This window comes from Perca fluviatilis, chromosome 7 (assembly GCF_010015445.1).
Source record: "Perca fluviatilis chromosome 7, GENO_Pfluv_1.0, whole genome shotgun sequence".
NCBI lineage: Eukaryota > Metazoa > Chordata > Actinopteri > Perciformes > Percidae > Perca > Perca fluviatilis.
Genome location: NC_053118.1, coordinates 24,335,732 through 24,348,804, shown reverse-complemented (window position 1 = coordinate 24,348,804; position 13,073 = coordinate 24,335,732). Strand labels below are relative to the sequence as shown.

General features: G+C 40.4%; 2 protein-coding genes across 4 annotated transcripts; one reads left to right on the top strand and one right to left on the bottom strand.

Annotated features, from left to right (window-relative positions):
• Positions 1 to 1,193: 1,193 nt before the first annotated feature.
• si:ch73-54f23.4 (zinc-binding protein A33) lies at positions 1,194 to 12,748 on the top strand. Its single transcript, XM_039805683.1, has 7 exons — positions 1,194 to 1,512; positions 9,789 to 9,862; positions 10,098 to 10,193; positions 10,401 to 10,634; positions 11,358 to 11,380; positions 11,582 to 11,697; positions 11,779 to 12,748. The coding sequence occupies exons 1-7, from the start codon at positions 1,239 to 1,241 to the stop codon at positions 12,330 to 12,332; spliced, it is 1,371 nt and encodes a 456-aa protein (XP_039661617.1). The 5' UTR covers positions 1,194 to 1,238; the 3' UTR covers positions 12,333 to 12,748.
• ino80e (INO80 complex subunit E) lies at positions 2,861 to 6,768 on the bottom strand. 3 transcript variants are annotated; one of them, XM_039805685.1, is made up of 8 exons: positions 6,642 to 6,768; positions 6,270 to 6,352; positions 6,072 to 6,142; positions 5,927 to 5,979; positions 5,728 to 5,809; positions 4,789 to 4,906; positions 4,351 to 4,449; positions 3,083 to 3,841 (listed from the first exon to the last, which is right to left on the bottom strand). In XM_039805685.1, exons 1-8 carry the CDS (start codon positions 6,667 to 6,669, stop codon positions 3,635 to 3,637), a joined length of 741 nt encoding a protein of 246 aa, XP_039661619.1. In that variant the 5' UTR covers positions 6,670 to 6,768; the 3' UTR covers positions 3,083 to 3,634. The 3 variants fall into 3 exon arrangements, with proteins under 3 accessions (XP_039661621.1, XP_039661619.1, XP_039661620.1); XM_039805686.1 differs by lacking the exon at positions 6,642 to 6,768 and adding an exon at positions 6,490 to 6,601; XM_039805687.1 differs by lacking the exon at positions 4,351 to 4,449 and having other exon boundaries at positions 2,861 to 3,841.
• Positions 12,749 to 13,073: the final 325 nt, after the last annotated feature.

Genomic DNA, 13,073 nt, shown 5'->3' with positions numbered 1-13,073 from the left:
GAAGCCACTCTTCTCGCCTGGGACAGCGCAGCACACTGCAGACCACAGAGGTTTTGTCTGACACTCCTCGTCTTCATCCTCAGCAGCCCCGAAACCTCCTACCCCGGTCAGGATGTAGAGATCACCCCCTAAAGTGCTGCACTGGGGAGTGATGCTTGACTGGACCAGTGTCGTGACTGTTGAGTCCCAGTGTTGAAGCGGGGAGTCTGTGGGCGAGACAGCATGAGAAGGATTCCTGCCTCCTCTGAGTAGGGCTGGCACTGCTACTTTAATGTTGTCTTCTTCTTCCTCTGTCTGGCAGAAAAAATATCCAGAATCACATGTTATTATGGTTAGGGCATAACTTTGGGTTCAACAGTGGGTGGGAGGGAGGTGGGGTGTGGGGGGTGTTGACATGTTTAAACATTTCAAACACTTCATTTTCTGCATTCTGGTAAAGTTTTCTGCAACAATTTGTGCCTTTCCTGCATCAAGTAGTACAAATGTCTTTATTTATGTAAAGGAAATTATAATAGGTTTTTTGGGGGGTTGAACTGGACAGTTTTGATCATTTTGTGTGTGTGTGTGTGTGTGGGGGTTGTAACCCTCCATCCCCCCTGTAAATTACACCTATGTGGGAGCATTAGGATCTATGCAAGTGTACAGTTATAACCCACTCTATTACCTAACAGATACTTCAGCTGGTATTTTCAAATATGAATTATTCCATTTAATTTAATTTATCATGTCCAAATGTTTAAAACTTCTTAATTAAATGTTAAATGAAAAATCAAACTGAAGTAAAAGTACCAAAGTATTGTCCATAACATATACTTAAAGTATCAAAAGTAAACATACTTGTGGGACTTAACTACATAAGTGTGATCTATGAGTGTGACAGGAGCTGAGTCACAGTATCAATCTGAGGGGTTGTTAGATGATTAATGGGGTAGAGGAGAAGAGAAGGAAAAATAAGTTTTGTGACACAAATGTTTATCTTTATTTTACTTTTTATATTTGATTTTTGTGAAATGCCTCTTTGGTGGCACCACATTTTTTGTAAATATTAGTAAATCTACCACTGATTTACTGCATGCTTGCTGTAACACCAATCTGTATGATTTTGTACTATACATTTTATTTTTCAAATTCCATTATTCAAAAACAGATAGTACCACTTTAAACAGAATGATAGATGCCATCCTTACCACAAGCTCTTTGCCCTCCTCTCCCTTCTTCTCTGTCCATCCGTGGCTGAGATGGAAGGCCGAGTAGACAGCTGTGTCACAGGTCGGTTTGGACAGAGTGGCAAACGCCTGTCCCCCAGGCAGTCTGTGGCAGAGTGGGTGCAACAGCGACCCTGCAGAGGCTCCCTGAGGAGGCGTCTGTCTGTAGAAGCAGTGGCTGCAAAGGCTGAAGCCTGGCTCGGAGTTGTCCTCAGCTGGAAGAGACAGGCCTGGGCCCAGCATCGCCAGCAGCCAGACAGCCGCAGCAGCTGCTGCATTGACAGCAGCAGGACACAGCATGGTGGTGGTGAGCTCAGCAAATCCCCTCTCTCACATACACACACTCAGACAGAACAAGAGGGAGAGGCTTATGAATTATCCAGTGGTTTCCGTATATAGAAGGAAAAGATAAGGTGGCCAAGGTTGGCTGCTGATGGCTTGTTGTTTTCTCACTTGCTCCTTGATCTCTCCTCCAATTTGTGTCCAACCATGCCTGTCTTCTTTTAAAGTCCGCTGCACTCTAAACGTATTTGTGTTGCAGGCACAGTCTTGCTTACTCCTTCATTTCCCTTTCCCTGACAACCTCGCCCCCTCTGTCAGTTCTGTCGTCTGCGACTCTCCCTCCACTTCACCCCTCCCTCTTAAACGCTCTATGGTTACACCTTTAACTCCCATTGCTGCCAGGTACATAAGCCAAGCACACACCCATCAAAGCTGCCAATTACCTGTAAGTCTGCATTCCAAAACAAAGGTCCTTTAAAAAGCTAAGTCCCTTGAATGACACACTTTTGCGGTCCATTTTTTGGTAAAGCACATTCCTGAAAATGCTGGTTCTGTACAGTTGCTTTGAAATACTTCCATATCAAGCAGGACTTCTCACTTGAAACTCCAGGAAAAATGTGAGCAAATGAGCTCTAAATTTCACAATGAAATCCTCATTAAAGCTTAATCCTGACAGTGTCAAAGTCATGGGTCATTGTCTCACCCACAGTGCAGTGATTCTTGAACTCTTAACTTCCAAGACAAAACACACTCCCTTTGATGCCTTGCAGATTGCTTTCCTTGACATTAGAAACATGCCTGTTGAGACATGCTGTTGGCGTTGACTGTTCAAAAACAGCAATTTGCCTGTAATCTGATAACCCTGTGCCTGAGTAGGTAACAGTGAACAGAAAAAACATCTAGCTTTCTTTTGAAACCTTAAAAAGGTAGAGTCCAGCCTGGCTGCCTTCAAGTTACTTCATAGTTATGGCAAACATGAGCCAAACGTACCCCATGGCTTCTATTAAGAGTGGCATCAGGATTCCTTTGCAGAGGGGTCAAGCAAGCAAAGAAAACATGTTCAATAACCAACATGAACTAAGTTTACATGAGCTTTGCTTAAACATAGCTTTAGTGTAGCGAATGTTGTCAGTGCACATGTATTCTCACAGACTATAGCATACCTGAGTGACTGACTGTAGCTCTGGAATGAGAGATTTAGGGTTGGATGTTCTGGGTGGGGCATCAAGTCACACTATACTCTATACACTCTATACACTATACACTCTCAAATGGTGCAAGAGAAATATTTTAAGACAAACATTTTTTTTTAAAGTAAAATGGTCTCTGTAGCATGTTGTTAGCAGAATCTGTCAATGAAACCTGACATACAATTTAACGTCAAACACAAACTTTTATTCTCTAAAGTCATCTGAAATGATAACATTTTATATTTTATTCTCTGACACACAATTTGATAGGTGCAGTAATAATAAATCTCATTTAACATGAAGTAGCTTTGATTTTTGACAATTTGTTTGAAAAAACATTAACATAGAAGTACAAATTAAAAAACTTCCTGTAAAAAGCAATAAAGACATGACATTTGAAACATCTATATCGTACTTAAACAGCTTTAATGGACTGCAGTAAACAAATAACAGACAAAAGCTCTCTTTGTGCAGGACATACCGAGTTGTAGTCACAGTTTGTCGATTGCTAGACTGTAAGACTAAAAATAATTAGCAGGCAGGTCAAAACAGGTTTACAAACTGTAATTTTATAACAGATTTATTTTTAGCATAATATTGGAAAACCACATTTATCTGAGAGATAGTTTTGACAGTGATACTGCAATTAAGCAAAAGTCCACAGGGGGGAGCTTGGCACTCCAATTAATTGACACTGTGTAATGGGCTACAGATAAGGAACGCACAGTTCACACACACACACACACACACACACACACACACACACACACACACACACACACACACACACACACACACACACACACACACACACACACACACACACACACACACACACACACACACACACACACACACACACACACACACACACACACACACACACACACACACACACACACACACACACACACACAATCCCTTGCTTATAAATACATCTAAAACACACATTCCGGCTCACTCATTAGGTATGTCAATGACCAGTTCAGCCTCATCTCCCTCCCCTCTGTCTTCATCTCCTCTGTCGCTGTCACCATCGCTCTCTCCCTCCTCCTCAGCTGCATCTCCGCTAAGCATCTGTCTGGGAACCCAGCTGAAGGGGCCACTGGCTGCTGGAGGGGCCGCAGGGGCTGATGGGTAATTAGCTGCCATTGGGGCAACAACCTGAGAGGAATAAAAAATAAAGCAAAAATGTTAGGAATGACAGGGATGGAGATATGATGGAAGAATGAGGGGTATGGATGGATGACTGCATTAATCAGGACAAAGCATGCAGCATGTACATGAACTTACAAACCAGAAGGTCATTTCAGCATAGTGCCAAACTTAAAATGACTTAGGGGACTGAATTTTCTACAACATCAGTGTCCTCAAATGTAATTATTACAGGTTGTATTGAGTAAATAGAACAGTTTATATATCAAAACCTGTTAGCAATATTGTGCAACAAAGTAATTAACCAATATAAAGTTTTTGGACTTTCTAAGGAGAACATAAAAGCAGACACATATTACTTCCATTTTCTTATGCATATAGATAGTGTGAACAACATATAACCCCCCAAAAATTACCTACTATGCCATCTAATATAAATATACAGGATGTGAGAAGTAAGCAGTATATCCGCATTAATATTATCTCTGAACATCTTGTTTTCCCTTTTCCTCTCTCACCTTCCCCGTAGTCTCTCTCTTGTTTTTAGGCGTCTTTGTTTTTCTCTCTTTCTTCATTCGTTCAGCTGGGGGAGCCAAATACTCTGGTGGGAAGGGCATCTGCCCAACACACACGTAGACCCCAAATTGCCAAATGAACACAAGAACACACATGCACACAGGCATAGGCAATTTATAAGACAGACACAGACAAAACACAAAAAAACATACACAGAAGAATGAACAATGTGAAAACAGGGAAGCCATTACAAGCATCAAAACAAAAAAACAAACAAAGAGATAAAACAGACTTGTGAATGAAATGACAAAAGAATCAAATTATATAAACAATGCCTGAGCGGGATTTTGTTTGCCGATGAGGAGATGACAGATGCAGCAATACTCTATGCTGGCAATACTGGCCAGACTAAGATATAAGAAAGGGAGACCGAAACTCACGGTGTTCAGGTAGGGTCCAGAGCCTGATGGCTGTAGGGCATTTACACCAGGACGGGACAGCAGGGAGAGATGAGGGGAGGATGATGAAGGAAGACACGCCCCAGGACTACTTCTTCGCCTGAAAAGAGTACATGAGAAATTAAGAGAAATTTAAGTGTTGCAGCAGGTGCATCCAGAGCGCAAAATGTGTTGTTCACATTGGTCCATTTGGTTAAAGATGCAAAGATGTTAAAGATTTTTCTCTATATTTTGGCCTTCGGTCCCCACTAATCCAGCATTTTCCTCACCCAAAAACTGAGCTGGAAAGTTTTTTCCAGAGCGGATACATCTGAAAACGAAAGCCCCATGTTTTAGTGTGGACACAGCTTCAGTCATGGTCAGCAAAAAGGAAGAAAAGAGACCCTAGGAAAAATTCAACTGACATCAAACAGTAAGACTAATTTGTTTGTAATTATCCATAAACATACATTTATTGACATTAGTCTCATTTCCAGCACAGATGACTCACATATGTGTTGGATGATAATACCAGGCAATTGTACCTTCCTTTCACACACAAATTTAAGACTTGAATACTACAAATGGCTTGGAGGCCTTTTAACGATTTACACTCAGACCCCTAAAGACACCATATTTTACAGGGTTTAAATTGCTAAAATGCAAGGATTGTAGGCTAAACAGTAAACAAGAAAGGCAATGTGCAAAAAGATCTCAGATAGATACTTTATTCATCCAGAGGTTTAAATTGTTAATGTGGTGCATTGTACCAGGATTATGTTTTACTACAAGGAGATTTTTTCTTTTAAAATGGTCACAATGACTAAAAAGATGAAAGTCTAATCAATACTTATCAATATTAATATATAATATATTGCATGTATACATTTATGCAAATAATGATAGTACAAGTAACATTTTATGTTAAAACGCACAACTTACTTCTTTGCTCCATCTCGTTCTCTTTCCCTCTCCCTGGGGCCTTCTCCTTCACTATTTTCTGAAGAAACTGTTGCATCTGAATCTGGAACAGAAGACAAGAAAATCTGAACCAGCAGTACAGTCGATTGCAACTCTTAAGATAAAAATGAAAGCACGCCACAAACACTAATAAACACTTTGAGTGAGGTGTAGTGACTACCTGAGGAGTCTTCATCTACCCTCTCATACTGCAGCAGTCTGTCCAGAAGGAAGCTAGAAAACAAATGTATGATATTGTTCTTTACTGCACGACATTATAGTGTTTAACATACACCCATTTCCATGTACACACAATGTAAATTCACCTTTTGTCCCTGGAAACTTTGAGAAGTTTTCTCTGTGCTCTCCTCAGCTCCTCCTGAAAGCATTCCTGTTCCTGGAAAGGGAAACCCCAAATGCACGAAATCAGCGCAGATAACGAGCCATATACCGTATGTATTAGTTAAATACTGAAACATGATTGCTCAAGACTGACTTTTTACACTCAGAATAACTGTACTCACATAAACAAGAAATTTTAATTTTCGTTTGAGATTTTTGTATTTCCGCTTGTAGTCAACTTCGACGTCCGCTCGACCGTTCATTTCTGAAATACAGCATACAAATGATGTAAATCTACCGTCTGCTCACAGTAGTTATAAACTGGAGGTAACTCCTTTTAACACGACAGTGAAACGACATAAGAAAGTAACGTACAGTACACTAAGCTAAACATTAGCTTACATAGCTAGCTCGCTAAAGATACAAAGCTGCTGGTCTCACAGGCCTTTGAAAATATGCACCAAAATGTATTTCAAATATATATATAAAAAAAAAAACATGCATTCGATAAACTGCAAGTCTATTTTATCCTTGAAAAAACATTGGTAGGCTACCTCTTGATTGAGTCTGTCTGTGCGACATGCTGTTGTTTACTTTCGTGACGTCGTTTTCTTGCGTCTTGATGGGCGGGACCTTTTTTCTTCTTCTTTTGGGTTTTAACGGCGCTTAGCTTGGCTTTAGTCTATGCTGCCACCCTCTGCTAGTCATCGGGACCAGACATTAAATCATACCCATACCCATTTATCCTCTTTTGATGATTTGCCTCATCAAATCATAGACAATTCTACTGTCGGATCCTCTTGAATGAAAATGTTATTAAGATCCTGAATTCCATCCTTCCTGTCCATACCAAACCTTTGTAATCACTTCACAAATTGTTAACTCTTTAAATTTCTGTGAGTGATTTTTTTTATGCATGTGAGATATATGTGTGTATGTGTTTGTTGTGTTAATGTTGTCTAAGCTACTGGATGCCTAAAATGTGCCTCGGGATGAATAAAGTATCTATCTATCTATCTATCTATCTATCTATCTATCTATCTATCTATCTATCTATCTATCTATCTATCTATCTATCTATCTATCTATCTATCTATCTATCTATCTATCTATCTATCTATCTATTTCTATCTGAGATCTTTTTGCACGTTGCCTTTCTTGTTTACTTTTTAGCCTGCAATCCTTGCATGTACAATAGAGTTGCAACAGACTCCTCAACCTGACAATGCTCACATAAACCAGGTAGATGCTTTTATTTATTCCTATCTTAAAGTGTGCCATTTAAAGTGGAATGACTGTTGAAAGTGGCATTTTCTTGACCTGGGCCTACGTTTCTAAATGTTGACTTCACTTTACTATTTAGGCTAAATTGTACATAAACATTCCCCTTATTTCAGTGTTCCACTGCTCCTGCTTTCCAAACTATTCCATTGACCATAGGGAATCGTTGTAACCTCTGATTTGCTTAATGGGACTTTTTAATGGTAAATCTATAGTGCTTCTTTTGCTATCTTGTCCACCTCCTCATGTCCCCACAGACCTACAGTACATGTGCAGCAACCCACATAAAAATAATTGACATACCTTGTTGATTACACATGCAACACTTCAAATAGAAAATCTTGATAGCTGGAAGTCAAGGATCTCATGCTCTTGAGAACTGAAACAGAATCAGAGCAGATTAAATGGTTAATTCTCCTCGACCCAGAGCCAAGCATCTCCACCAAGACTAGATTCCCAGATAATTTGGTGTAACAGCTTTTCTTTATGGAACTGAAAAAGCAGACCCAGTTGTCTGATGTTTTGGATCTTTTGAACCCTCAGAAGAATATATTTTGACATACTGGAAGAGCTTGTTCTTTTACATGAACTGAAAGAGGCGTTAACAAATAGCTTTTTCCTCATTCTGACTTTTTGAGCCCCACCAAACACATGTCGGTCAGTGGTGTTGATTGTGTGCATGGCTCAGCCTCTGCAATAACTACTGTTGCAGTTTGATATTAATAACCTTAAAGTACTCTGCATATATTTTGCCAGCCCAGCCAAAAGCTTGGTCTTTGTCCTCTGCTTTCTTTCCAGCACTCCTGCAATACCACTTCAGCGAGATGTTGTTCTTCATGTCCTGTTAGGTTAGCCCAGTAGTTGGCCATTTACTGCTTCCTTTTAATATCTAATGGCATCTCTCCCGTCTGGACTTGCAGGGCTGGGATGGGAGTTGACTGTACTGCTCCACCACACGGTCTCAGAGCTTATGCTTGTATGTTATTAAGCTTCTCCAACAGAGCTTTTTGGGGCTGGACTAAAGACTACACTACCCCAATCAAAACTGGACCTTTTCTTTCAAATATAAATATATGAATACAGATATAAGAATTAAATAACAACAAAATAAAGATTTCACCTTTTCTGATTTTGTGTTTTTTTTATTTTTGGTTTAATTTAATACTTACATATACAGTTTTTATGACTGACAATCATATTTGTTTTTCTATATATTTTCCACACATTTCCCTAAAATCCTATAATATGTTTTTGAATTAAAGATACAATTATACAAAAACTAAAAGACAATTCATTAAGTTAAAATTTAACAGCCAACACTTATTTACAGCTGCTTTGATTCTTATTGCTGTGCATGCTTCCATGACTTCTTGCAGTGGGCCTTTGTATTTTATTAAATCATCCTGTCAGTTTTCCCTCCACCTGACGCATACTGTAGTGCACTGAGTTTGCAGCTCAACCCCCAGCTCAGCACAGTCACTTGCAGGTTGACCATGAATTATAGATGAGGAACATTTGCAGAGACGAGTAATGCCGCCTCAGTGCACATACTCATGGCCAGACCCCCTGTGTGTCGAGGGTGATGGGGGGAGACAGGCAGAGACAAAGAAAGAGGTAAAGTTGAGATAAGTGTAAAAACCCAAGGCACAAATAGAAAGAGGAGAGGCCTGTACTCCAGATTTACTCCTAAAGGGGAAGAGCACAAACATGCTGACTGTTTAGAAATAGTGCCTCCCTCTCAGACAATATGAAACCCCAGCATCCTTTAATGCAACTACCAAAGCAGGTTCTGCAATAGCTCATAGTTGCTGCAGTAGATCCTCTCACACCCCTAGACATTAAAGAGAACAACCTTTCAAAAATAAACATACATATGTCTCCTTCCAGGCAAAGCAACTGCTGATATGAAACACAATATCTGCCTCTCAACACCGACAGATTCTTCTTTGATTCCAAAGACACTGGCAGACAGAAATAGACTCTTCTGTGTCTGCTGCCATAAATCCCTGCTGCCAGCCAAACCAGCCAGCCCTCCTCGCAACTGTAGTCATCTGCCTCCCCTCCACCCCTCCTTTCTCTCCTTTACTCTCAATGGATCCATATATTCTCAAGTCAGGCTGTGGACACTGATCTGTGCATGTCAATACGTTTTCTCCTGTTAATTTTCTGCTTGAATGTATGTCCTTGTTGCTCTGTTATTATGACCGTACTCTGACTGTTGTTCTCATCGTGCTGGCATGTGTTTTTCCCTCTCCCTATTTCTCCCCCTCTCTCTCTCTCTCTCTCTCTCTCTCTCTCTCTCTCTCTCTCTCTCTGTATTTTCATGTCCTCCAATTGTCCCTCCCTCTTACATTGTCTGTCACTTTTTCTTTGCACTTTGCTCAAGAGTCTTCTCGATTTCTGTTTTGTCCAATTTGCAGAAACTGGAATGTACAAAAATCACACAAAAGACACCAACAACAACTGCAATAAAAGCCTTCTCTCTGATCACAAGGTAAGCTCCATGTTTTATGGTTTTCACCTTTAGAACAGCTGACACAAGCTACATTGTCTCTCATAATGTGACTGTATTTATTTTGAAAGCTAATTTTTCATAGGCGAAGAAACATATATTAAATCAGTTACTTTTCTTTTCTATGCGTACTTTTTCACTAATTCTTTCTCCTTTGTGTGTCTGTGTGTGCGTACGTGCGTACGCGTGCGTGCATGCGTGCGTGTGTGTGTTACAGGGAAAGCTTGTCCAGGCTATTAAAAGAATTAAGCACGAGGTAGATGAGTGCAGAGACGCAGAGAGAGAGACATACATAGATTCAGTGCAAGTAGAGGTACTGCTTCTGCATTATTAATCTTTCTTTTTCAAAAATACATACTTTTCATACACAGTGATTATAGTTTAACACAAACTAAATGAGGCTATATATTCATAACCCAGTTTCGAAAAAGGTTATTCGCATTGTCATATCCACACTAACTTTGTAGTCACACGTAGGCTGAATTGATAATTATCAATCTTTCCCCTTCTCATCTTTCAGGTCAGTTTTGATGCCCTGGAACGAGACATCAGAGCTGAGTTTCAGAACATCCATCATTTCCTGGATGAGGAAGAGTGTAAGGAGCTGGAGCGACTGAGGATAGAGAGACAGAAACAACTAAAGCAGCTGAAGGAAAGAGAGAAGAAAATAGCAGCGCAAGGGAGAGACCTGGAAAGAGCGATCACAGTACTCAACAGCAAACTAGCTGAGGAGGACAGTCCTAAACTACTCAAAGTGAGGAGGCGTTTTCACTAAAGAAGAAGAAATTAACATACTGAGATTAAGTCAAACTATCACAGAAGTTTGTCTTGTTATTGGCCTGAATATACTGTAACTATACAAAGCTGGGATGGGGATGATGTAAATTTGGAGGGGCAGCTAATGTATAGGTGGGCACAGAGGGGGAGGTGGACAATAGTTTGGACTCCCTCCATAAAACATTCTGGAACCCTCTTTGTGCAACAGCAGGGCCACACGTGGGTTAATCCAGGGTCACTGTATGCATTCACCTTAGCCTGGGACAAAACTTTACTTACCTTTCTCGTAAAAAAAATAAATAAAATTAATTACTCTGTTTGGACTCCTTTGAGCTTAAAGCTGCTGGGAAACAACGTGACTGTGCAGGTTTACATCAAAGAGACCAAATCCTGCAGTGTCACCCTGTTCTGCGCCTCTTCATCATCACTCATTTGATCAATTATAGACATTTATTCGCTAATCAGTTTACTTTTCTGGTTTTGAAAGTCTAAATCAATTTCTCATTTAAAAGTAAAAGGACAAAAGGAAGTCGATCACATTAGTCAGCGAATAGGAATGGGCAGCGTAAGACCGTCCTGCTGAAGTCACAGCTTGCTGGAGTCCAAACAAAGACAACTGTTTAAGATAATTGAAAGTCGTTTTAAATTGCTGTGCACTATTATTTCAACCAACTTTCCTAAAATGTTTCTCTCATTGCAGGAAATTCAAGATCTCATAAAAAGGCAGGTTTTCTTAACCTAACAGTTTTCTTCTCCACCTCTCATTAATATTGTGTGTATGCATGCTTAACATTTTCTCTCATTTCTGTACATCAATCCATCTCCATAAACCTCACAGTGGTGTGTCTAGCAGGTCGATATTCTACCATTCACCATTCACCATTCACCATTCAGTCCTCTCCTCTTCCCATTTTGTCCAAGCAGATCTCAGGTCAGGTTTGTTGTTCCAGCGGAGGTGGACACTGAGGTACGCTCCGGCCAGTTTGTGGGGCCCATACAGTACAGGATATGGAAGCACATGAAAAGCTGCCTTTACCCAAGTATGTTCACACTTGTCATTTGATATATCACATGCAAAACAACAACAAAACTTACCTTACTTAATCTCTATTTTCCTATAGATATTACATCAATGACCTTTGACCCTGAGACAGCCCACCCTAATCTGTCCCTGTCCCAGTCTCGCACCTCAGTGTGGTTTGAGGAGGATAAGGACACAAAGGATTTACAGTTCAACCCACAACGGTTCCACTATTATTACTGTGTGTTGGGCCATCAGAGCTTCACCACAGGCCGACACTACTGGGAGGTTGAGGTGGGACGTAAGACAGCGTGGAGGTTGGGCGTGGCACGAGAAGATGTCCCTAGAGGGGAAATGGATGCCTCTGGCCCTTCCAGTGGCCTCTGGACCCTGTCCCTGAAGGACGGATCTGTCCAAGCCTGCACCGACCCAAAGCCCACCAAGGTCAACGTCTCTGTCCGTCTTGTCCGCATCGGCGTGTTCTTAGACTGTGAAAAGGAGGAGGTGTCTTTCTATAATGCTGTAACCATGGGTCCAATCTACACCTTTACTATGGGAACAGTTGATGTTCCTTTGTTCCCCTTCTATAATCCATGTGACACAGATGATGGGAAGAACACGGCAGCCATTAAGATCTTTAACCCTTCCCTATAATGAGGGGCTGCAGAGATTTCCAACACAAATTGTTAATTTTATATTAGTATAATTACTGTAATTGGCAATTATTTTGATTATCAATGAATGGTCAGGATTATATTTTTCAAGCAAAAATGCCATCACCTTGGGTTTTGGCAATTGGATCTTGACATTTTATATACAAAATTATTAATTAGAAGAATAAGAAAATTGTTAGTTGCAGCCCTGATTATATAATGCACTTTCAACTTGCTGAAAAAATGTTGCGAATAAAGGAACTCTACATTAAATGACTTCAAGAAATGATTTTAAAGAAAATACATTCAGTATGTTACTGTGTTTTTCAGTTTTTAATGCACTTCTTCTTTCACTGTGACTTTAGAGTTTGACTTGAGTTTGAGAAAAATAAACGTGGTGAAATATGATGCTTCAAATGAATCTTGAACTGATGTATTTGTAAAAGAGTTTAGGAAAACAAAGGTTGTAATCTACTGCCAGCCTGAAGCTTCAGGGTCCATAGCAGGTGTTGACAGCATTATGATGTTACCTTTGGCCTGTTTATAAATATCTCTGTGCCTGCTTAGCTATGATGTCCTGGTGAGGGTATGGAAGCTGGAATTAGTGGCACGTCAGGCCTGAGGGGTGAGAAAGTGGCGCATGACACAAAAATGATGGCTGACATTGAGTGAGACAACTCACTGAGATGAAAGCGACAGCTCTGAGACAGAACTGTCCTTCTGCAAGATTGCTGCTCCAAGA